At 41.7% G+C, this 25,624-nt stretch overlaps 1 protein-coding gene across 1 annotated transcript; it reads right to left on the minus strand.

Moving 5' to 3' along the window:
- Window positions 1-5,094: 5,094 nt before the first annotated feature.
- On the minus strand, window positions 5,095-24,697 carry ZBTB34 (zinc finger and BTB domain containing 34). Its single transcript, XM_061200964.1, has 2 exons — window positions 24,621-24,697; window positions 5,095-7,046 (listed from the first exon to the last, which is right to left on the minus strand). The coding sequence occupies exon 2, from the start codon at window positions 7,034-7,036 to the stop codon at window positions 5,522-5,524; it is 1,515 nt and encodes a 504-aa protein (XP_061056947.1). The 5' UTR covers window positions 7,037-7,046; window positions 24,621-24,697; the 3' UTR covers window positions 5,095-5,521.
- Between the last annotated feature and the right edge of the window lie 927 nt (window positions 24,698-25,624).

Here is a 25,624-nt window from a genome sequence, read left to right on the forward strand (position 1 = left end):
TCTTGACTGCTCCTCCTCTGTTTCTGCAATCCTTCCCTTTTCTGATTAGCAACTGTTTGAATCTGCGCTTTGGTACTCAGGGAAGGTTTAGGAGGCTAAAGCCTTTCTCCTGAAAACAATAAATCGGGGACACGGAAAGGCTTCCATACCCAGGAGGGCCCCACAGGGTCTTGCTCAGTTTCACAGAGCTGGAGGCAGGAGACAGGGCGTGTGTACCTCCAAGCTCTGTGGTGGGAGTGAACAAGGCACATTCAATGGAGCCAGAGGGTACTTCGGCAGGAAAATGCGGAAAGGATTCACCAGCGATCCTGGCTGCAGACTTCAGCCCCCTGACAATCCAGTCTCTACCCCACATGGTAAAGGTCATAGAGAGATCTGCTTCTTTCTCCTCTTTCCAGCGCCACGGTGGCACAAGAGCTTCTTAGGAAATCCTAACCTTTCAAAAACAGTGGTTACAGAAACTATGACACCGGAGGATGTTTGTTAGAGCCTGTGAAACTCAGGGGGCCAGAAGAGGTAAATATGGAGGCAGACCACAGCACATCTGCTCTAGCAGCATTTTTATTTACAAACAGCAATTTCCATTGACTTTATACCATAAAAAAGCCATTTACAAGCAAGGAACAAGAATTCAGAACAAAATTAAGCAGCACTGAAGTATTCATGTCACAAATCTAAAACAAAATGAATACAAGAGTAAAATATCATTTGAATAAATAGTCTTAAATTCATGCTATAAAATAATCCTTAATGGCAAGTTACTAGTTGATACAGCATCCGCTTAGCTAGCTTCATTTACTTCATATGGTGATGAAGTGTGGAGTTGTGAGGTTACCAGTTTATATTGCAAGATAATGACACTGCATTAAGTCATTCAAATTGCTCAACCATTTATAACGGAAAAAAATGTTAGCCCTACTAATAAAAGTGGTGAGAGAAATGGTTTTCACATTAGGAAAATGGTCATTCTCGAAGAAACCAGGTAAGTTTACCTCTTACTATACTCAGGGCAGCAACCAAAGGCTTGGGCAGCAAGTCCAAAGGTTGAATTCACAGCATACTTGTCACTGAGGGGCAGCAAGAGGTCTGTTTACTGAATCTGCTGCAAGGCTTACTCCAGGACTTGATAGAGAACTACACCAGCCCTGTCTGTGCCAGACCCAAGGGGAACCAGAGAGAAAAGGTTCTCTTGTGGGCCGAGACGTCAAGCACTGGGCAGAAACAGTGGAAACACTCTGGCACTTACTGAAGAGACATATGTGACGAGTGACAACCATTACAAATTTCGAACAATGTGAATGACTCTTCTGAACTTTCAGTTCAGTTGCACTGAGTAATATGAAACCTATGATTTATGAACTAGATAGTTTCATATAAAGAATTTACATAATTCCCCAATACTTTCATATATAAAATTTAATAAATAACCCTGACCAGTCTAGAAGCACCATTCAAGGGGCATGTGCCCTTGGAAAATAGTTTAGGTGTTGCATATTTGAGTCCCTTTCAGTGGAGGCTTCACAGGAAACCATTACAGAATTTAACAATAACAACGACGACGACAACAAAAAAATCACAGTCACTAATGGAAAACATTGTTAAAATAAAATACATTGATTTCTTTAAAGTAAAGCTCATTCACATAGATGATGCCCCCCCAGCCCTTGTTTTGTGTTCCTGCAAATTCTTCCTAGAGTCTAGGCTGTAAAAACAAAAGTAAAAACAAAACCACACACAAAAATATGCAGGCCTATGGTCTGGGCTAAGGGAAGAACAAAGACTTGTTATAACTGCTATCATTAGAAAAGACATCTACTCATGCTCTGGAAGATTTAGAAGTTATCAATTTAGTTCTACAGTATATTCTGCTTAACAGTGAACCGACAGTATCCTTTCTGCTGTTTTAAAAAAAAAAAAAAAAAAGAACAAACAAAAAACAAAACTGCCAAGGCAGAGCCAATTGGGAGGCTTTCCACTGACCCCAAAATTAACTTGACTTCATATACTGTATTTACAAATATAATTTCTAAATGTATTTACAGCTTTAGTAGAAATTAGAGGGTAGAGAACTGATTAGAATGAAAATAACTGTTTAAAACCACACACATTAGTAAAAGTATAAAATTCTTTGTTTTCACAGTTTGTAATAACAGGTTAAACACCTATAGAAAAGGACGCTGTCACTGTCTTCACATTGTCTACGTATTTGAAAAGGTAGCTCAAGAAGAGACTCAATTATGAACAAACCTATATGAATTCAGGATATATTTTACTGTAAAAGATTTCTTCACATATCACTTTTATCGTAATTGATTTTTGCATTTGTTATAAATGAAACATCTAACCTAAAACTGTACAGAAATAGGGACTTTGCTTTCCAAAAAGAGTCGCTCTAAGGAGTTACACAGCGGACTTCGTCTGCAGAGACGTGAAGCGAACTTCGGGGAGAGAATGTTTCTGTTCTGTGGTCACGTTAATCCTCCTGGCACATCCTCATGTGACAAGGCACAATTAATTGCTGCTGCCCGATGTGAACGGAGTTAATCTTTCACTCGCCCTGCACACTGAGAAGCACGGCAGTGCGCGCGCTCAGAGAGGCCACGCAGCTCTGTGCTGGCCCGCGCGCGGCCTCCCTCGAAGCCCTCTGGGACCTTACAGTACTGGGTTATGGCTTGAGAATTCATTCTTAACACTGCTAGCAGTGGAAAGGGTAAAGTGTTAGCAACATGAATGGGAGCAAGTGGAACTTGCAAAATGTGGAATCATGATTATTAGAGAGAAACGCAATCAATTTTCTGCCCCTTAACAGTCCCATTACAATGTCTGAACCTGAACTGTACAATCAAAGCAATGTATATTTTTGTCAAAGACAATTTTGGATAAGTCACTCTTTGGTAAACTCAAACCAGTTAAACAAATTTACAAATACAAAGAACTCCATGTAAATAAGGTTAAGACGGACACGGTGACAAGAACCAGGACATTCAAGGCGCTTGCCCCAAGTGCCGCCCCTCCTCACTTGTCTCGTTTATCACAGGATGCTCTGGAGACCTCTCAGAAGGCCCCAAGCCTGAGTGAAAAGGAGGCTCCTTCCCTGAGCCTGACCTCTCATGTCCTCGATTTGGGCGTTTCTTGTCACAAACTTAATTTGTATCACAACACAAATTTTTTGCATTTAATTCTTTGAAGGAAAAAAAAAAAAAAATCAAAACCAAACTTATTCATGTAAGGAAAAAAAATCACAAACATTTACCTGAAACCCCAGAACATATTTAAGTGGGTAAACACTTGGGGTCCAGCCTCCCCTTGAGGCACACGGCTTTGACAGGAGTTGAGCAAGTGCTTCAGGGAGAGAAGAGACCCCTGACTTAGGCAGTCTGACAGGAAAAGGCATACTATATACCCGGTTAGCAGAAGTCGCTCCTTAGAGCGGCAGGACTCGCGTGTGTCTGTACGTAGTAACACTGATGTGGAGAGCAGCGGCTCACGCGTGAACAGATCCCCTGTGCTGAAGAGATGCTACTGCACAGCTACCACCCCCGGGGGCGATCACACACAAGGGCCTGAATGATTTTTTTCCCCAAAAAAACCAAAAAAAAAAAAAAAAATCCCCAAACACCCCCCACCCCGACTCCATTCTTGGTATTTTAAGAGCCAAAAAAGCATGGAAAACCAGCAAACATTTACTTTTGTATTCCTTTAACTCCTAGCCTCTGAGGTTGGTCTGAATTTCGCTTTTGTTTTTCTCTTAGGTGGTTTGTGCTCTTCTCCCGTGGAGACACACTAGTTGTGAGTTTCAGGGCCAAGGTTCTCAAGCAGAGAGCCTGGAGTGCTGACATCTTACCGACAGCCTGCAGCACAAACTCACCACCAAACTGCTTACCACATTACTCTCTGTCGGAGTACACAGTACCAGGGCAATCTCCTAAAGCCCGTTTTGTATACTAGAAGCACACGGGTGAACAAAATATAAAACTGAAGACACTTTCTCAAGTACTAATAAAACATTATCCAAATAGGACTCGGGTATGTTTTTATACAGTAATGTGTTTGCCAGCACATGCTTTTGAGGTCTTTTTTCAAGCTATAAACTCAAGAGAGGAAAAAAATTATAATTCACTTTTACCATTAGATTTCACATTTTCTACAACTATACTGACCTAAAAGGTACATAACATAAAAATAGCACCACGTGACCAAAAAATGGTGACACACAGAGATTTGGTGACACACAGAGTATCTTAGAGGGCTTTTTAACTGTTGGTTTCTTCAAGCAGGAAACACTGAGAGAGCGGGGGAGCCACGGAGGCTCTCATCAGCTCACACAATACTAAGATAGATATATTGCTTGCAATTCCCATAGAGTATATCTTTACAAAAAGTACAAATTCCAAGTTCTGCAGTTTCCCTGGGAACTGCATGTAGAAAAAGTTGCTGTGCACCTGAACTGGCTGTTTGAAAAGAGAAAGAAGAAAAAAAACCACAACACTGCTTGGAGAATTTTGTAGACAGAACTACAAATCCCTTTCCTTTAGTGCGAGTACTAACTCACCGTAGAGAGTGATTCGATTTAGTTACCTGGTATGTATGTTTCTACAGTACGGAATGAAGGTAGATTCATAGGCCAGTAAAAACATTGAAAACCACTGCTCCTTTGGGGTTGACTAATATAACACTACTGTATGTAAAAAGGTCAGCACCACGGGTCATCCAGCTTACCTACTGGACAACTAACAAAAATTCCAAATGGTTTCCAACTAGAGTTGAATACATTTTATGGCATTTGGTTTATGTATTTGTTATGAAGCAGAGCTATGAACACTGTGATTTGCTTTGCTTGCTTTTGGACACAATGATTAATATATTTGAAAACCTATTAACATTCTTTTATAAGGGAAATAAAGGGGCAAAACCCTAACATATTAGGTAGGGGCGAGACAGAGTCAAAAGCCCTGTTCACATTGTATTAAATTATATATTCCTCTTACATTCACCTCAACCAGAATAAAATCAAATTTGAGAATGTATATATACTATATATATAATAATTGCTTTATTATATATATATATATAAAAATTGTCTAACTACCCCCTAAAAGTAATTTTAAATTAGAAAAGGTTACCCATTTGTATCAGCTGACGGCATCCCAGTCTCCCTCCACGGAAATGCACTGGTGCCAGTGCACACAATGAGAGAGTATGCCTCTTGGCAGAGAATGCAGGGTCAACCAGTTGGCATAGCTAAATCACTGGCAGATTTTGGATGAAGAGTTCAGCCAAAGAGGAATACTGTCAGCCTGTGTTTTCCCTGGATACGCTGCCCTTCATGCTTTGAGCTCCTTGAGGGAGGGAGGGTGGGGGAGAGGATAAACACAATGAAGTGTTCCTTCCAGAAACCTTAGAAAAACTGCCAAGAGACCAAGAGATTTCCAGATGGTTGGGAAAACCAAAGATTACAACAAAGCAAATCACAAATAGGCATTGATTAATGTGCTTTGTGTGGGTGCGCTTCTTTACCATCTTAATCAGGAGCATCAGACACCGTGTGAATTTCCATCCGGGAATCTAGGGCCATCTCTGAGGCCGACGCATCGTTTTCTAGTTTCTGTTCCACATACACATCTGTTCTCTCAGGGGACTCGATGCGACTCCTGACTTCAGCTATGCCAGGGTGGTTTTTCCGCAGGTGCTGGTTGAGGGTACCTTGGAATGGAAAGCACTTCCCGCAGATCTCACAGCGGAATGGTTTGTCGTCGGTATGGCCCCGGATGTGGTACTCCAGCTGGTCCTTCCGCGTGTACTTCTTCCCGCAGAACTTGCACACAAAGGGGGTGATTCCCATATGGAGTCGCATGTGCCTGTCAAGGCTTCCCTTCTGGTTGAAGGACTTTCCACAGTAAATACAGATCAACCTCTCATTGTACGGGTACCAGTGACCTCTTGCACTCCTCTCCCGGGGGCTGCTCTCAAACCCGGGGTTGTTCATCATAGCTTCACTGTCGGAACCCTGCACCAAGCCCTGCAGATCACTGTGCAGATGGACAGACAGAGCCCGCTTCTGGCGGGCACGACCTCCTCGGAAACAGCTCAGCATGGATCTGGATGGGCTGGAATTACTCAAACTTCCAAAAGCTTCAGATACGCCGGCTGGCTGTGAAGCTGCCTGGGAGTAGGAGTAGGCGTGCTGGAGCACAGAACCATAGGAGCCCACATTCACGGCCACAACCTGTTCCCCATCAACCATCTCGGTGTGGTACCCATCGTCTCCCAGGGAGGAGCTGTCGGAACAGCTGGGACGGTCAGACTTCTCCACCTTCACCTTCACCTCGGTGATCTGGCTCTCCCTCCCCAGCAGGTCCCCTTGCTCGTGGTCCCCCTCGACCTGAATCTCGTACTCAGAGACGCTCCCGCTGCTCCCTCGGTCCGAGTGCCCTTCCTCCTGGAAACGGCTGCGCAAAGCTTTGCTGGGTGTCGCCTCCATCCGAAGGTCACTGCTTGTGGTAGGCTGCCGTACCTGAGAGCAGTATGGAGGGGAGATCTCCACCGGGTTGGCAAAGTAGCTGCTGTCTTTAACTCCGTTACGACTCTCTGGAGTCTCTTCCGCACCGACGGTCACAGAGTCCACATCTCCAACACTGATTTTTGAATGGATGCTCTCTAGGATCTGCGTGCACTTGTCAATGACACACTGCATCTGAAGAAAGCTAGCTGCAGTCAGAAAACTGACAACATCCTTCAGCTGCAAGGACATTCTTCCAGTGTAACAAAATGAAAGCAACTGTTCAAACACATTGGGATTTTTAATCACTGATATTGACAAGCCACTCATGGTACTTAACGCTGAATGGTCCCGGAAATAGGGGGAGCTGGCCGCAAGGACTGCTTTGTGGGCTCGGAACGGCTGACCCTGAATGTGGACAATGATGTCACATAGTTTCCCTTGCAGGCGGAGTTCGTTTAGCTGGCTCAGAACGGTGCTGCTGTACTCGGGCACATCAAACTGAATAAAACTGCTGCTGTCCATTTCTACTGACATGAAGCGTAATCTGAGGAAAGAGAGAGTTTCATAATTCGCCAGTGACTCCTCACTAAGTACAAGCGGCATAAACACAGCCTTGCAAAAATACCACCACCCCCTCCATTGTAGCTACTATACCTCCTGGGGTTCGCCTGAGCATTTCTCCTCTTACTTATTTTCAGTCTTTCATGCCTTGGTTAATTCACCTAAAGCTAAATAACCTAATGATCCATTAGCCAAGTCTCCTAATTACCTGACATTCACCTTGATCAAAGTAAAACATGTAACATATAGTAGAGCCATTTTAGCTCTGAGAACTTGGTATCCTTTTAAGAAATATATTTTTCTGTTTCACCTACCTTTGAGGATCTGAAGTACTCTGTAAAACAGAAGTAAATTCATTTAAAAAAATGCTCTGCCTTATTTGTATATTTCCAATTGGTATTTTGCAAGTATACAGCACACTGGATACACCGAATGGAGCTTAAACCTTTTTAGAGTTTGAGTTGTTGTCTTGATGTGCAGTTTTCCCCCTTCGGCTCTACACACAGTTATAGCCTTTTGGGTTGGTAATTCATAGAGCAATGCTTGGTCGCTTTCAGTGAAGAGTTTTTAGACAGCAGGATCAAGAAGGGTGATGGACACGTCAGGAGTGCGTCATCCTCTGCTAGTGCTCACATGCTGGCGTGCTCAGGACAGGCTGGCTGCCCTCTGCCTACAATCCACAGCCCCGATCACTCAAAACTACAGGAGGGTGTAGAGCCCAGGCTGCATTCTCGGACCAAAACAACAAAATTAGATCTCACATTTATATTTTTGTTTTTAAAACCCAATCAATAGAAATTTAAACACCTCCTGAATAAGTACTGAATCAAAGAGAAAATCAATAAGGAATAAAGCTATTTAGAAAATAAGAAAACTCACATCAAATCTGCAGTAAGAAGGGTTTAGGAATGAAGTTTACTTATATCTTCAACTTACTTAACAATGCACCCAAAAAGAGATGGACAGATATGTGATAAAGCAAACAAAATAAAATGTTAACAAGTGTAGAGTCTAGATTGAGTATACAGGTGTTTATTGTAAAATTCAACTTTTCTGTATGTTTGAAATTTTTCACAATGAAATGCTGGGGTTCTGAACTAACAAATTTTAACAATGTCAGTGCCTTAAAAATTTTTATCATTAAACAATAAAGAATAAAAATAAATGAAATCACTTATGAGGTTAGAAAAGTTACAAACTAAACCCAAAGAAAACAAAAAAGTAATTAATACAGAACAGTATTTAATCACAGAGACAAAGTTTTAAAATTTAAGACAAGACAATGTGCAACTAAATCTAAGACTTTTGCAGAAAAAGATCAATCAGTGTGATAAATCACATCGGAATTTTTCTTAACCACCTCCGAATTTATTAAAACATTTTAGTTAGAGAGGAATCCTGTGCCATTATTTATCCTAGATTTATGATTGAAATCAATTTGAAACCCGAGCGGAATGGACATATTTTTAGGATAACATAAATTGGCAGAATTAAAAAGAAACAGAAGTGCCAAAGCACAAATGATCCTCAGGCCATTCACACTGTTCTAGATGCATACTAAAATATTTAAAGCATCTCAGTTCATATGGCATAAGTCTGATATTAGAATATGGCAAACAGCATAAAGACCGTCAACTTTACCTAAGTAAAGAGACTTCACTAAACAGACTTACTTTAATATCCTAAAGGAAATACTAGCAAATATAACCTATTAAAAGAATAATATATTATGATCAAATGTAAGAATGGCTATATGTTAGGAAATACACAAATATAATTTGCAACCTCAGTAAGTCAAAAGAGAAAAACCATGTGGCCAAATCAATTCTATGCCAAAAATGCATTTTAAAAAGTTAAGTTAGTTTCAAAGTAAGAAAAAAAAATACTTAATAAGCTAAGAATAGAACAATATTTTCCTAATATAATAGCATCTACTGCAAACTAATGGCAACATCACCCTTAAAGAGGAAATATACCTACATTCCCCAAAATGTATTTAGTAGAACACAAGCCCCAAGCTCAATATCCCTACCTCCTAGGAATTAAAAAACATATTAGCATAATAACCCATCTGCAAAGTCCTACAGACAAGACTTCTATTTAACTCAGCAGTTTGCAAACTCATTTAACCATGAAACTCTTCTCTCAAGGTACACATATTAATATTCCAAAGAATTAGTGTTCCCTGGCACACTCTCTGGTAAACACTTTTGTAAAGGAATTCCTGCTAGTGCCTGGAAGGCTACAAGGTTGTCTGCCCATCACTTCTTTTACTTAACGTTGTTCTTGAAATTCCAGCCAAAGAAACAAGGCAAGAGAAAATTAAGGCATATAGCCTTTAGAAAAGAGGAGGTGAAATTGTCATCCAAGGGAGATATGACTATTTACGTAGAAAACACAAAAGAATTGCTTGAAAAAAATCTGTTAGAATCAGGATCTAATAAGTGAAGGATTTAAAAAATTATTATTCATAAAAAACCGGTTAGGTAAGCTAATGACAAGTTACAGCCAACAATATTAACATAAACTATAAAATACCTGGGGGATAAACAAAAAATAGGATCTACAAGAAGAAAACTATAACACTTTAATAAGGACAAAAACATGTATAAACAAAGACACATATCATGCTTCTGGTAGGAAGATTTGATACTATCAAGATGGACACGTTCCCCGCAAGTTAATCTATAAATATAATGCAGCCCAATGCAGTATTTTCTTAGAAACTTGACAAAATGATTTTAAAATTCATCTAGAACACTGCCGTCCAATAGAAATACAACGCAAGCCATGTGTGTAATGTTTTCTAGCAGTTATATTGTTTAAAAGGAAAAATATAAAATAAAATTTAACTCATTTTATTTAACTCAATATATCCAGAACATTATCATTTCAACAATATTAGAAAGTTATTAATGAGATATTTTATATTCTTTTTTTCATAATAAGTCACCGGTATTTTCACAACACTCTTAGAATTTCATGTCTGTCATACCAAGTCTTTAAAATGTGATGTGTATTTTGCATTTACAGCACATCTCAATCTGGAATAACTACATTTCAAGTGCTCAATAGCCACGTGTGCGCAATGGACACCATACTGGACATTAGATCTAGAAGAAGAAATACTGAAAAAATTTTAGAAAAAGAAAAATACAGCCAAACATATAGATGTCAAAATGTATGAGTAGGCTATAATTCATTCATTTCATAAATATATACTGAGAGTCTTCCATATGCCTGGCACTACAGCTCCGGGTGAGCTACAATTCTCTTGTTGTAAATTGTGATAAGAGCTATGAGATCTTTCATAATGGAGGAGTGGTCAGAGAAGGCCATTTGAACAAATGATATCTCAACTGAGACCTAAAGCATGATTAAGGTTAGCCAAATATTGGGGGGCAGGGAGGGAGCTGCAGGGAAAGTTCCAGTTTTCCAGACAGAAGGAATCACATGCACAAAGAGATGAGAGCCCAAGTCAGGAAGGAAGGAAATACTGGAGCACTGTGGCACAGCTGGGACAAGGAGCAAGGGCAGAGGTCACATGAGGCTATCAAGTAGATAGAAATCAGACCAGGATGGGCCTTTGGGGGCCATTTTCAGTCAGTGAAAAAGGAAGATTTCTGGAAGTAGGTGCTGCTTGGATAATATGAACAAATAATAATAAAGTTAGATCCCTTCTTCACAACATACCCAAAAACAACTTCAAGAGAAGGCATTTCTGAGCACACAAAGGCAGACACCAGAAGAAGAAAGGGAGATTTAACTATTAAATAAAACTTTTATACATCTGAAAAATATCTTTTACCAGAAAACAAAGAGACAAATTATGAAAAATATAACATCTATGGCAGGGAAGTATAAAACTCTTACAAATCAATAAAAGCCAAATATAACAACTGAAAAGTGAACAAAGAATATGAACAGATGCTAAAAAAAAAAAATTTAAATTGCCTTTAAACATAGTGATAAAATGTTTAATGACTTCATCAATAAACCAAAATATAAAAATTAAAACAAGACACAATTGTTCTTTCTCAAATTGCCCAGACTTAAAAACGCAACCCAACTGGCAGTGTTATAGGAAGAGGGGTGCTCTCACATACTTCTGGTAGGCAAATATAACAAAAGCCTTAAAATGGGAATTTCTCTCAACTCAGCACTCTGTGTTGTAAAAAAAAATCATGAATATAGGCACAAGAATTTATCCATAACTATACTGAATTACAAAACAAACAATGGAAACAACCTGAATGTCCAACAATAAGGGAATTATTAAAGTATGATACGGCTATACACTGAATACGGTATCATTACTAAAATGACGTTAAAGAAGAATTCAAAGTTAGTTCCACAAAATGTAAGTTAGTTCCCATGGGAGCAGGAATTTTTACCTGTTATATTAACTATCTGCCAGATAACTGCCTGGCACATGGTGGATACTCAATAAATATTTGCTGAATAAATATTTAATAACACAGCAAAAAATCAGATCAACTGCAAGTGAACAAGAGGGATCTTTATGGGTGATGGAAATGGTCTAAAACTGAATTATGGTGATAGTTAGACAACTTTTTAAGTTTACTAAAAGTCACTGAATTTTATACTTAAGATGGGTGAATTTTATATGTAAGTTATATACCTCAACAAAGCTGTTAAAAAATCAGGTAATCACAGAATATACAGAATGATATTTCTAAAAGTATGTATGTATTTACAAATATTAAATATAGAGATAATATTAAAGAATTATACAAAATATTTACATTAATGTACGAGTAAAGATGTTGTAACTTTCTTCTTTGTAATTTTCTGGATTTTTCAAATTTCTATAGTGAACATGTATTACTTGGAATGACAAAAATATATGTATTTTTAAATCCCTACTAGATGATAGTTTGACAGACACTGCTTTTGAGTATAAAATGGTACAAATACTTTGGAGGGCATTTCAGTAGTATCCAGCAAAATTACAAACGATCCCCCATGACTGAGCAATTTCAACTCTAGGAATTTATTACAGGATAGTTCATAACAAAAGACTGGAAACAAACTAAATTCTCATCAAGAGGAGCCTGGCTAATAAATTATGGTATGTCCATACTAAAGACTACTATACAACCAGAAAAAATGAATAAGGACGCTCTTTTCATACTGGTATGAAACAATCACCATGATATATTGCTGAATGAAAAAGTTGAGATGCAGAGCAGTACATATGCTATTTGTATAAAGTACTATGAAAACATATATACCTCGCTGTGTCAATATATTCATATATAAATATTAGCAAAATATTTTTGGAATGATGCACAAAAACAAATAGCCTCTTGGGACAGGGATGAGGTAGTTGGAAGGCCCATTAGCTTTCAGTGAATCATTTTGAACTCTTAACATCTCTAAACTATGTGAATGTATTACTTATTAAAAATAAGTAACACTAAAAAAATTTAAGGCACCTCATCTAGTTTTTAAGAGATAAGAAAAGATCTTAACATAACCATTAGAAGCATTAATTTGGAGTCGGATATGGATTCAAATGATACCTGCTTTCCATTTGTAAAACCTTGGGCAAGGTACTTTATAACCTTTCCAAGTCTCAGTTTGTTTGTTTTTTTTTAATGGTAGTATCAATAGCAATAGTCTTTGCCTTATGGGTTGTTATAAGGAATACATGTAGGAAGCACTTAGCACAATGGTTGCTTGGCACGTGGCAATCAAGGTTAGATATTAGAGACTTTTTTTAGGGGGACAGGATGGTGTAACAAAGAGAACTGGCTTTGAAGTTAGACTTGGATATGAATCCTGGTTGTGCCACTTTCTAATAAAAATAATAACAATGAACATTTAAATAGTTACGTGACCTTAGACAAGTCCGTTAACCTCGATCTCTGTATCTAGAAAAGGTCTTGGAAGAACTACTGCCCAACATGACTGCTGTAATAGTTGAATGAGGGAAATTCATGCAATGAATGTGTATAATAGCTTACGTATAATGAGTACCTATCTTGTGCTAAACACCTTACACAGATTAATTAATTTGATTCTCTTATCAACTCTGTTAGGGGAATGCTATGATTGCTGCCATTTTATAGATGAAGAAACTGAAGAAAAGAAGTTAAGACACTTGCCAAAGGTCCCAGAGCTAACAGATGAACTTAGTCTGGCTCCAGGGGTCATGCTCATAACTGCACCAGACTGCCTTCTAGAAACACAGAAACTGCCTGGCACCTGCCAAGTGGTCAAATGTTACCTATTCATTACAGCATTTTCGGGACACAAGGATGTGTAAATAGTGACTTTTGGAAATAAAGGGCAAAAGAAAGGTGGATTCAGCTTTTTAAAGGTACAGAGTCCTGGACAAAAACCAGTAGAAAAAGGAAAACAAAAAAGCATTTCTGAAATAGTCTGTAAAACTGAAAATAGCTCCACAATGAGGTGTCCTCCTCCTCCTCGTGGCTTTTTATCTTCTTCTCAGAAAAAAGTACAGAACTACACTGGAAAGAAAATCACTGAAGAGAAAAATGAAAGACCATGATTAACACCTAAGAGAGGAATTCCATTTTTCTGCAAAATGAGAAAGGAAGTGCTCCACTCTCCTCTCCTTGACACTGACGCGTCCTCTCAGCAGTGACAATGAGATTCAGAGACTCCTGCCTAAAGCTGCTAACAAGCAACACTCTCGAATAAGAGGCTTCTCAGAGACTGACACACAGGGAATTTACAGGGAATTTAAGTCCTAGTCACATAAAGGGAGTAAAAGGCATAATTAATCACAATTCTACACCCAGACCTGACTTATCAGGTCCAGTGGTCCTGAAGCAAAGGAAGCCAGAACCTCTTACAGACACATCAAGTTCAAACAGAACCCTCCACTCCTCTGCAATTTTCCAGTATGGGCTAATCACTGGTTCCTCGAGGGTCTTGATTTCTCCCTTGAATGGAATGTCAGTGGGCCTACACCAAAGTTAGATCAATGTTTAATTTTATCTTTAAAATAAAATATATGCATATGGTCAAACTTCAAACTATACTACAGAAAAATATAAAATGGATAGCAAAATTCTTCTCCAGTGTCTCTCAATCACTGGAAAGAGTTTTTGGGTGTTCTTTCACAGAAAATTATAAACATATATCATCATAAACTGTTCTGTACTCTGCTTTTTAAAAATGTATTTAAAGGGTAAGCTGGGATGAAGTGAGAGAATGGCATGGACTTATATACACTACCAAATGTAAAATAGATAGCTAGTGGGAAGCAGCTGCATAGCACAGGGAGATCAGCTCGGTGCTCTGTGACCACCTAGAGGGGTGGGATAGGGAGGGTGGGAGGGAGACACAAGAGGGAGGGGATATGGGGATATATGTTTATGTACAGCTGATTCACTTTGTTATAAAGCAGAAACTAACACACCATTGTAAAGCAATTACACTCCAATATAGATGTTAAAAAAAAAAAAAAGTATTTAATGTACCTTAAAATCTTTCCACAGCAGCACAAGCTCATCTACTTCATTCTCTTTTCTGATTTCATAGTATTCCATGGATGGCTGTGCCACCATGTATTCAATACTTAATCAGTCCCCAGGTGATACCAAAAGCAGGAAACCATTTAAATAGTCACAGTAGTTCCTCCTAGCAGAGGGGCTGCTGCGTTAGTTTTTCACATCCATCGATAATGCCAACTTACCTCCCAAAAGGTGGCAGCAACTGTCCCTTCACCAAGAGCACATGAAGTGCCTGTACCCCCATAACTGCCAATAATGAATACTGAACTTTTTCACTTTCGCCACACTGACAGGTTAAAAGTGGTATCTCATTGTTTTGCTGTGATTTAATTATAAATGAGGTTGATCATCTTTTCTCATCTTCAATGGCAATTTGTCTAAGTTTGTCTTTGAACTGCCTACCCATATCCTTTGCCCATATCTGACTCTCTATTGAACTATCAGAGTTCTTTGCAAATTAAGAAAATGAGCCTTTTGTCAAATGTGCTGCAAGTATTAGATTTAACTGCAATCACTAAATGACATACTGACTGGGAATTTATTTTTCTACATTTATAGGATATGTTCAATTTCAATCTCTTACGTGCACAAAACCAAAGGGAACTCAAAGATAAATAAGAGTCCCAGTCTTGCAGTTCGATACAGGCTTACTGCAGATTCCTCCCAACTCAGAGAGATATGGGAATGGAGTTCATTTTTGATAATGCAGAGAAGTGATTTATATTAGTTTTTCATTTAGACTAAGTTTGCAGCTGCTTCAGAAAACGATAATGAATTTGATTATTCCACTCACTAAAGACATCAGAATCAGTATTCTTTAATTCAGCAGATTAATCACAGGTCTTTCTGTCCCATTATATCAATAGTAAACAAAAAAAATCCCCAAACTAGACATTTACATTGCTATATTTTAATTAAAAAACAAGTATATATAAACTGGATATTTTTCTTCAATACCATTAATACTTATTTTAACAATACTTATTTTGGTTTTGTTTGTTAAAAGTATATTTTGGATAAGAATGTGAAATACTTCTTTTGAAAAACATACACAAAGAGGGTATTAGTTGAAACGGTCTGCTGGGAAGTTCAAAATTGTCAGCTCCCCGATTTCTTCATAACCCTCTTCTGCTCATTCAACCAATGGACAAACTTTCTGCTCTCCAATTTCTTTAACTGGAGAATACTTTCACCCCTCGGGAAGCAGCTCTCACCTCACACACAGCCTCTGCCACAGTCAGCTGACGAGACTCTGCCACCACTGGTCTCAACAGTGGGTTCTGGGAAGGACCACCTCGGACGTGGGAAGTCCTGACATTCGTCCAGCCACCTCCACACCAGCCTCAGCAACTGCACAAGGGGATCACTGCCACCTTCCACCACACTCCTTAGCCTTCCCCCCTTACTTGGAAAAGCCCATCATCACCATCATCAATTACAATATTTACTGAATGCTCGATACATGGTAGGCATGTCGTAAAGGCCTTATATGTATTACTTCACTGAATTCTCTTGACCTTCCACCAGAAGGCAGGTACTATTACCCTCACTTGAGAGGTGAGGAAACTGAGGCTCCAAAAGGCTAACTTAACTTCTTCAGGGCTGTTGCAAAGTCTGGCCATCTAGACCCCTACACAATAACCCCTTATCCTTGTTTAATTTGCCCAAGGGGAGTAGCTGGACCAGTAAGGGAGGCAGGAGAGTTGAGGGAAAGGCAGGAGGAAACGAAAGCTTGCCCTAGGTTACCTTCCTGCCCTAGGGTGGTGGCCAGGGAAAGGAACAGTGACAGGTGACAACCTCCTACCACTGCCCAGGGCTCTTACTCCTTCCTCTGCCAGGAGGAAGGAGATGAAGAAAGGCAAAAGGGAGCATTTTAGTAATATCCATCAAACTTACAAGCGCACATGCCCTGTGCACGAGCAATCTCAGCTCTAGGAATTTACCACAGTACCCTCTTTCAAGATCAAAATCTCCCTCTTTTCTAGATCTAAGTCATCGGTAGAAGGAAGGGCTATGATCAGAAAAAAGTCCCAGGCGGCCCTCCAGCTGCAGTATATTATGCCTTCCATATTCACAGCTTTTACTCCCTCTTCCCCATCAGAGCCCTGCACCCTGGCTGATTTTACCTGCTTTAAATAAACAGCTATCTCCATATGCTAAAGCCTCTATTCATTAGAAACCACCGATCTAGGGCTCAAGTAAGTGGTCCTTTTGGTGTTCGAGGGTGAAAGTCACAGAGAGCAGATGCTGCCAAGACACAGGTTCAGCCCAAGTTCAAGAGAATTCAAAGCAGCACTGAGACTGGCATTTAAAAAGCAAGAGCAGACTGTGAGGGGCTATCCAGGACTGACCAAGTAGCGAGGAAGCCAGGTCTGACCAAGTAGCGAGGAGGCCAGGTCTGAAAGCACTGAGGACAGCCGCAAGGCCAGCACAGGCCAGGGCAAGACGGAACCATGAGGAGTGAAGGGCGACCAGGTTCGGGAAGAGCACAGCCACATGTTGGGGAGTTCAGGCAGACTGGGCAACTAGAGAAGGGAGGCCATTCACACAGCGAGGCAGTGTGGGCATGAGCCACAGGGGAGAGGCGCTGTCCCCTAAATTACCATACAAGCCAGCCAGGGATACTCGACCCACAGACTTGAAGTGCAAAGTGAAGGAGAAGGGTCCTAGAAATAAACATGCACGCATGCTCTGAAAAGAAAACTAAGATCTGATGCAAGACCATATGACAACAAGGCTAGCAAGTAAAGCTGCTTGAAATCTTTGCAAGCTCCCACCCAAAAAAAGCTACAGAACATATGACCACACCCAGGCATCAGGACAAGACGCTGTTCTGAAACGCTACAAACAAGGGAATGATACCCCTAATCCAGATTCCAAAGCTCACCAAGAATAAACACATTTTACCTGAAGGAGCTTTAAAAGAGTCACTTCGTAAAGACAGGGAAACCAGCTGACCATAATCTAACAGACACGGCTGATCCTGAGAAGGGTGGACAGACGCCAGTTCGTCGCCACTCTGTTCCTCCTCTCACCTGGCTCCTCCCACTGAGTTTGAGCAAATGAGGCAAAAAGGTAGTGAGTGCTCTTCTGTATGACCACTACAGGTTCACACAAAATAAAACGCCCAATTAATGGAAATTACAGCTCCCTAAGTTTTCAAAGGTGCTGCATATTTAACAATTTCTTATAAAGCACTAGGGAATGTAAGGAGGGTCCTATTATTTTCCATTTAATGTCATTATAGTCTTATGACACTATTTTTAAAAGACTTAACTATCACCAAAAAATAACTAAAAGAAAGCATCGGTGAATTTATTTATAATAATGTCATAGGGGCCTCTGCAAGCATGACATAAGTCCCAGAAGCCACAAAGACAAGGACCAATACATTTAACAACATAGAAATATATAATAAAAAAAAATCCACCCCCCAAGCCGAAAGATAAACGACATATTGAAGGAAAGTACGTGCACATTTGACAAAGGGCTATATTATAACTTAAACAGATTTGGACTGACACACAAAATCCTATGGAAGAAGGTGCAAAAGATATTAACAGTTCAAAGAAAAAGTGATCAAAAACATATGAAAAGATGTTTAGCTTTATTCATGATCAAGACCTGTGAATTACAAAAAGAAAAAATGAGATACCATTCGTAACCCATCAGACCTGCACACATTTTAAAAGTGTGCAGGTGTAATCCTGAGGGATAATCTGGTAGTATCGATTAAGATGTAAAAAGCATTCATCGTTTGGCCCACAATTAACTATTAAGAATTAAGCCTACAAATACACAGTACTTACAATAGGATATTAGGATATGTATGTCCACTGAGCATTTTTATTTGCTATAGCAAATTTTAAAAAAAAAGAGGGAAACGAGCTCAAAATCCAGAGAAGACTTGTTCAAAAAAAAAAAACAAAAAACAAAAAAAACAATCAACAATGAAACACTACCCAGCCATTAAGAAGAATAAATAGACCTGTATCCTTCGACATGGAAAAGAGCTCTAATATTTAGCCAAAACCAGCAAGCCATAGAAAAATCTGTAGGTATATATGTGATTCACTTCATGTACTTTTCTTAAAAGAACAAGTATATACTGCTGTATCCATTCTGGAAGGAATCCCATGAAACCATTAAAGTTGGTGACTTTTGGGAATGAGGACTACAGACTGGGGAGAGAAGGGAAACAGACTTTTATACTTTTTGAATTTTTTTATCATATAGCTGTATTATTCTCACTAAAAGTGTTTTTAAGACATGTTATAGGGTTTTACCTAAAAATATATAATTTTTAAAACCAAGAAATCCAGGGAAAGATAGGCTGCAAATGGGTAATTATTGTATCAAGCAGACAATTATAGAGGCAGAAACAAAGAACTATGAGAGCAATGACAAGACTGATTACTTTTGACCAAAGTGAATTTTTTTTAATCAAAGAGAATAAATAAAATCTTCATGGTGGAAGTAATATTTGAACAGGACTTTGCATTTCAAATGGAACAGAAAGAACACTTCAGGCAGAGGAATGGCAGAAGCAAAGAACGCTGGAGTGAAAATGTATGGTGTCTGGGGTAGTGGCCAGGGCCCAGGTACAAGGAGTGACGAGGGAAAGAGGAATGCCACAGTGGGAACGTGGACGGCCTTGAATACAAGACTGGAAATCTCAAACTGGATTGCGGTGGCAGCCAATTTGAACACGAGTCCAAAGAAGGACTCAACAGGGCTTGGAGACGGAGGGATGCTACCCACTCTGGAAGTTAGTTCCACCTCAGACAAGCTGAGTTTAGGCTGCCCACTGGGCATCTGAACAGAGTTGTCCAATAGGCACAATTCGGGAGTAATCAAAAATTGTACTAGCCAAGGACGGATGTGGTAACATGCGGTTACTAAAAGGGAAAACAGAAAACACAGTTGAGAACAGAAAGTACAGTTATTTGCTCCTACTGTAACATGGTATCTCACGAAAGAGGAAACATCCACACCTAGCCCTCTCCTTGAGGCACCGTTTCATTGACTAATAAAATTCTGCATCGTGCCTTTTGTTAAGCTGTAAGGAAACCAAACAGTGAAAACCAGAACCTAGACTAGTGCCATCTTCCCACACTGCAAATCCATTCTAAAGAGAACCTAAAGATGAGAAAAGACACTTAAATGTCATCTGGGCAAAACACCCACATGGGCCTTGAAATCCCCTCTACAAAATCCTTGGGTAAAACCCTGGAACTGTTTCCCCGTAATGACAACCAGAGCAAAAGTAAAAGTGTAAAACCTAAGCAAATGAGATGTGCTGATTTTTGAGCCTCCCGTGCTGCTGAGCTCACACCCTCGGTGGTGAGCTCTCTGAGGGCAGGGACTGTGTGCCCAGAGCCCAGCAATGTGTCTGGCAGAGAGAGGCTCTCAGCAACCTAAACCAAGCTGGTGGCTCAAAATCCATGACTGCCACCATGGCGGCACCCTCAGCTTTCAACTTTTCCTGCTGAACACCCAAGAGACGTAGGATCGTCTCACCAGCAGGAAAAATCTAGCAAGGTGGTTCACTCCCACCTAACCCATAAACACTCTAATTTGCTCCACTTCATTTAAAAATACCCTGCGACACTTCCAAGAAAGGAAAGCAAGGTTACACATTTGGAAGTTGTTTAAGGCACCAGGAAGTACCCATTATTCTCCATCAAGATGCTCATGATTCCAAACCCAGATTTGCACCTGCTGGCTTCAGTCACTTGCTGATACTGGAGACACAACTCAAGCTAGACTTTCTCCATCAGGCACTGAAGACCTGAAGATCCCTTGTCATTCTCAAACAAAAAGTCATTAAAAAGACCGCAGAATGGAAGCACTGGGGACAACAGGCATGGTAACAGCAGTCACAAGGATATAAAAATAACTTTCCTAGGTATTTCTGCCTGGGTCTAGAGCAAAACTAAAATTGAGCTGTCATGAAGTACAATCTAATCCTTCAGAAAGCAGCAGCCGAATAACACCAGGCCTGCATGAAACATTCTGGTGCTGCTGAAACCCAATGCAAGAAAAAAATAAATAAAATGGCATTCCGTGATGGATATTCATGAAGTACTCATCCTAATTTAAAAGAAAACAAGTCTAGAGTTCTTACTGCATTAATTCATGTGAGCCTGAAAGAACATTTTTATCCAAACTGTTAGATTTCCTACCAAGGCGTTAACATTCTCCAAGTCTGCTCAGATACACTAATTCTCAGAGTGCGGTTTCGTTTGACAGTGGAGACTGTCCTTCAGTCAGTGCAAAACATCAGAAGCTTCTTCTGAGCTTTCCTAGCAGAGTAGGGATGGACTCTTTAACCTGACTGGCAATAACAGTTACTGAGCTCCAACTGTGTTCTGTACACTAAGTAAGCTCTCTACCTGCTCACTGAATCTTCATGACAACACTATGAGATAGACACGGCAGCTATCCCCATTCTACACGTGAGAAAACACTTAGAGAGACTAAGAACCTTTCCCAAACTCACTAATGACTGGCTGAGCCAGGATTTGAACCTGGATTTGACAGTCTCCAGAGCCAGAATTCTTATCTCCTGTAAGAATAAGATTTTAATCCAGGCACAGTGGTGAGAAGTAGGGGTTTTATTGGTGCTAGAATCTTACTGATCACCTTTGAGTGGAAAAAAATTTCTCATTTAAGGGTGTATCATTACACCAACACAGTGATAATTAAGGGGTTACAATTCCTTGTACTTTGCAGCCATTTCTCTGCATAATGTCCATTCTTTTTACTTCTGTCTATGAAGTGGGCAATTAGATGTTTAAAATCCTATCATGAAATAGAAAGATTTGTTTCAGTTAAAGGAATGAATAAGTTTTCTTAAGGCAAAGAACTCAAGAAAGTCAAGGAGTAGCAACTTATCTGCTTACTGCTGGCATTTCAGGGGGCACCAGACCTGGGAAATATATTAAGTCCCACCTCTAAAGATAAAAGGATTAGAAAAGCTCACCTTGAATTGCTTTCTTCCATGAGGCTTTCCATGCCATCAATACAACCAGAAAATAACCGTTAGAAATTAAACTGCCTTCAGTTGATGACCTTCACTAAGCTAAATTCAGCAGTTTGTCAGCTACAAAACATTAAATGGACACAATTAAGAAGTTTGAAAACCATTAAGCAGAATTTAAACTAGAGAAAGATGAAAATTAATGGGAATAAAACATAATGACACATTATAGATTCGTGATACTGACATTTTTGACCAGTGCTTCAGCTGGAAGGTAAAAGTAGGATCCAGAGACATGTAGAAATACACAGCTCAGTAAATACACCGAGGTTCAGCAGCCTATCATTTCTCCACCTTGATAAATTTACACCTAATAATGATGATGATGATGAAAACGTAAATATTAAGCAGTTACTAGGCGCTATAAACTTTGCTACCTCCTTCATATACTTTTTTTCACGTTAAAACTCACAAAACCCTAGGAAATAGATTTTATTATCCCCATACTACAAATGAGAAAACAGAGGCTCAGAGACATTATATAAATTGTCCAAGTTCACATGGCTAGTAAGTAGCCTTGCTGGGATTCAAACCCAGACCGGTCTGATTCCAAAGCTGATGTACTTTCCCCACAGCCTCCAACTGAAGAATTACATGATGTTTTCTTTTCCCATAATCAAGAGTAAACATTTTAATGTTTCAAAGATTCATTTCATGTTAACTGCACTCGAAGAATGAAAGCTGAAAACATCCACCTTGAATGGCAGCATTAGATGTAAATGATATATGACAGAGAAAAGTGATAACTAATAAAAGATTCTCCTTTAAAAAGGGGGGGTTCAAAAAAATTTAAGTCATTTACCAACAAAAATTAGTAAGTATTTGCATACCTATTACAAAAGCCCAGCTACAGTATTAGATATTACAAGGGCTTCAAGAGAAGTATTAAGACAAAATGCCCTCAAAAAAAACACCCACTTCAGCTGGGACAAGAGCAAGTTCAGTAACCAAGGAACAAGTGCTGAATCCTGTGCTTTAGATTCTGAGTGCCACAAAGGCATGGGGGTAGGGCAGTCAGGGAACACCCTCTGGAGGAAGTATATCTTCAGCAGGGGCTTGAAGGAAGTGAAATGGAGAATTTACACAGAGGAGAAGAAAAAGGAGGCCAGTACTTCAGAAGGGGGAACAAGAGGAGCAACGCCCTAGAAGCAGTCACAAACTCGCTTCTGCAGGGGACAGACTGGGAGCAGAAGCAGCAAATAAGGTCCAAGGAGGTGAGGAGAGCCTTGAAAAGACACGGTGGGCACTGACTGGACGCAGTGTGGCAGGCAGAGGAGGTACTCAGCTTTGAATAGTGGCATAAATACCTGTGGCCTTTTAGCTGATCTCCTGGCCCCCAGCCTCTCCCTTCCCCTCCTGTAAATGATCATGAACCACCCCTAGTCTCTTGCCTCTCACCACTGCCTTTAGAATAGTTTCAACTTTGGCGTGGTGTTCAAGTTCTTTCAGGAACTAGCCCAGCCAATCTTTCCTTATTCCCTTCCTTTAAGCACCCTTCTCTGCAAGGAAACTGGTCTATTCACTAACTCCATAGGATCACTGGGTCTGATTCTTCTTTTCCTATCTGAGTCCTACTCATCCTTTAACAGCCAGCTCAAACCTCACCCCCTCACTAAAGCCTTTCCTGACCACTTGGCCTATAGTAACCTCCATCTCTCCTTCCTCTTAATTCTACAGCACACAGGCTTGACTCATCAATCAATTACCTTTTCACAGGTATAGTCTCAGCACCCAGTGTAAAGCTGCTTGGAGGCTGTAAGTGTGCCTCCTACTACTTTACCCCACCACATGGAACAGCATCTTGACATTTAATAAGCAAGCAAACACTCAACTCTTTTTTTGACTTCCTATATTAAGTTTAGCATTAGCATAAAGGAAGGATGGAAGAGGTGGGGGGGACTTCTGAAGTCAGAGACCAGCTAAGAAGCTGTTGCAATAATCCAGATGTGAGGCAAAGAGGGCCTGACTAGGGAACAAAGAGAAAATGGGCAGATATAAACAACAACAAAAAATTTTGCATGCAAAAACTCAGCAGGATGTGATTGACTACTACTAGGAACAAAAGCAAGGGATGAATTAGGATAAGGTTAGGTTTAGAAACGCTTCTTGGATTCATTTTAAAGCCTGTCTGAAAACAAGTGTATTAAGCGGCTAAAAAGTCCACATTTGCAAAAAGTCTTCGGTGAAACTGCCCAATATCTTGAACCAGGGACAGCCATTCCAATTTCAGACATACACAGAATGGTAGAGCTGGAAGGGTCTTTAGAGAACTTATCTAAAACCCTCACTGATCAGGTGGGGAAACTGAGGCCCAGCATGGAAGAGGCTTGCTGAAAGCCTCAAGACTGAGACTCCCAGACTATTCATGCCCCAAGGCACAGCCGCCTAGCCTAGAAGGACCCTGTTTACACACCCAGGCCAGCCCAGCCCTCCGTAATGGCAGGACCGTCTGAGGGCGAGAGTGACCATGGAGACGTCCAGGGCCAAGCAGGACGCGCCGCCGCCTGTTTACCTGGAGAAAAGCCGTGGCGTGGGGCAGGAGCTCGGTTGCAGCCACCAGCAGGGCCGACCCCGCGGCCCGGCCCGGCTCTCCGGGGGACTTAACCATCCGGCCTCCCCGTACAAAGGGGGAGCGCCCCCGGGGCCGAGGGGCCCGGAAGCAGGGGATCCCGAGACGCCCGGGCGGAGGCTGGGGAGCCCGGGGCAGCTGGCCGAGCGCTACCCTCAGACCCGCCAGCAGCGCCCGTTCTCCGGGGCCAAGCAGGGTTGGCCCCTTGGGGGCGCGCGCCGGACCAGAGCAGGTGCCCAGAGCTTCCCGACCCCGCCCGGCCTCGGCTCCAACCCGCACCACCCGCCCACCCGCCGGCCCGCGGGGCTGACCAGGCGCTGAGGCTCCCGCCCCGCCGCGCCCAGAGGGAACCGGACAGCGGCCAGGGGCTGCCACCGACCCCGCTTGCTCCGCCCGCGCCTCGCCAGCCGCCCGCCGCCCCCCGCCAGCGCGCCTCACCTGCGGAGAGCGCCGCGCTCACATCGCCCGCCCGCGGCGCCCCCTCCGCCGCCGCCGGCGCCAGGCCCGTCCCCGCCGCTCCGGCTGCCGCCCCAGCCCGCGCCCCCCGCCCCCGGAAGCGCTTCTCTGCCCCGCCCCCTCAGCGCCGGCGCTTCCGGGCAGGCGCGGACCGGGGTGCTGGCGACGCGGGATGGGCCTCTCTCTGGGACTCCGAGTCCGGGATCCCGCTCGGTCTGTGTCCGGGAGTCTCGCCGCGGACGAATGGGCTAGCGGCAGCCTTGGTCCCGACTCCGGGAGGTAGCGGCGGCAGCTCCGCGCATCACGGCCTCCCGCCCGCCTTCTCCTCGGCGCCCCCTGCTGGCGGGAGGAGGGCTGCTCCGCGGGGCGCACCCGGGGCTCCCGGAGCGGAATGGGTGAGAGGCCATCACCCGGGGCCTGCACCCACCGTGCGCCCAGCCTTCCGCTTCCGAGACCCTCGCTCTCACAGCCTTTCGGATGCCTGCCCCTCACCCAGGCTGCACAGCGGTTACCTGTGCGGTGGTCACCTTGCCAGACCGGGTCACCTAACTTAGGACCTTGGGCAGAGTCCCTCTCCCTCAAAGCGGAGATAAAAATAACGAACTTGGGGATGTGAAACTCCTGTCACAGACCAAGTCTCAAAAAAAATGTGCATTTCCAGATCCTTGGAGACACCCAATCTTGACACTCGGGTGGGAGTGGGAGCCTCGCTCAGCATTTTCCTGTTTCAGGCGAATTTAACACCCTTTGAAGACCTTCCCTTTACACTTTGGTGGACTCCTGCGAAGTTGTGGCAGAAGTTTATTTTCCTTCTTCTGACTTAGTAATAAAAATAAACTAGGAGTTAAAGATATCAGCTCCTCTTCAAGTTAGAAAGCTGAGACTTCCTGATGTTACCTCATCCTCTGCAAGCGGGAACTCCCTCCAGGCTCCGTCCAGGAGTCACCTTCCAATCACAAGGGCCACCTTTTGTTGAACACTGGGCA

This window comes from Eubalaena glacialis, chromosome 9 (genome assembly GCF_028564815.1).
Source record: "Eubalaena glacialis isolate mEubGla1 chromosome 9, mEubGla1.1.hap2.+ XY, whole genome shotgun sequence".
NCBI lineage: Eukaryota > Metazoa > Chordata > Mammalia > Artiodactyla > Balaenidae > Eubalaena > Eubalaena glacialis.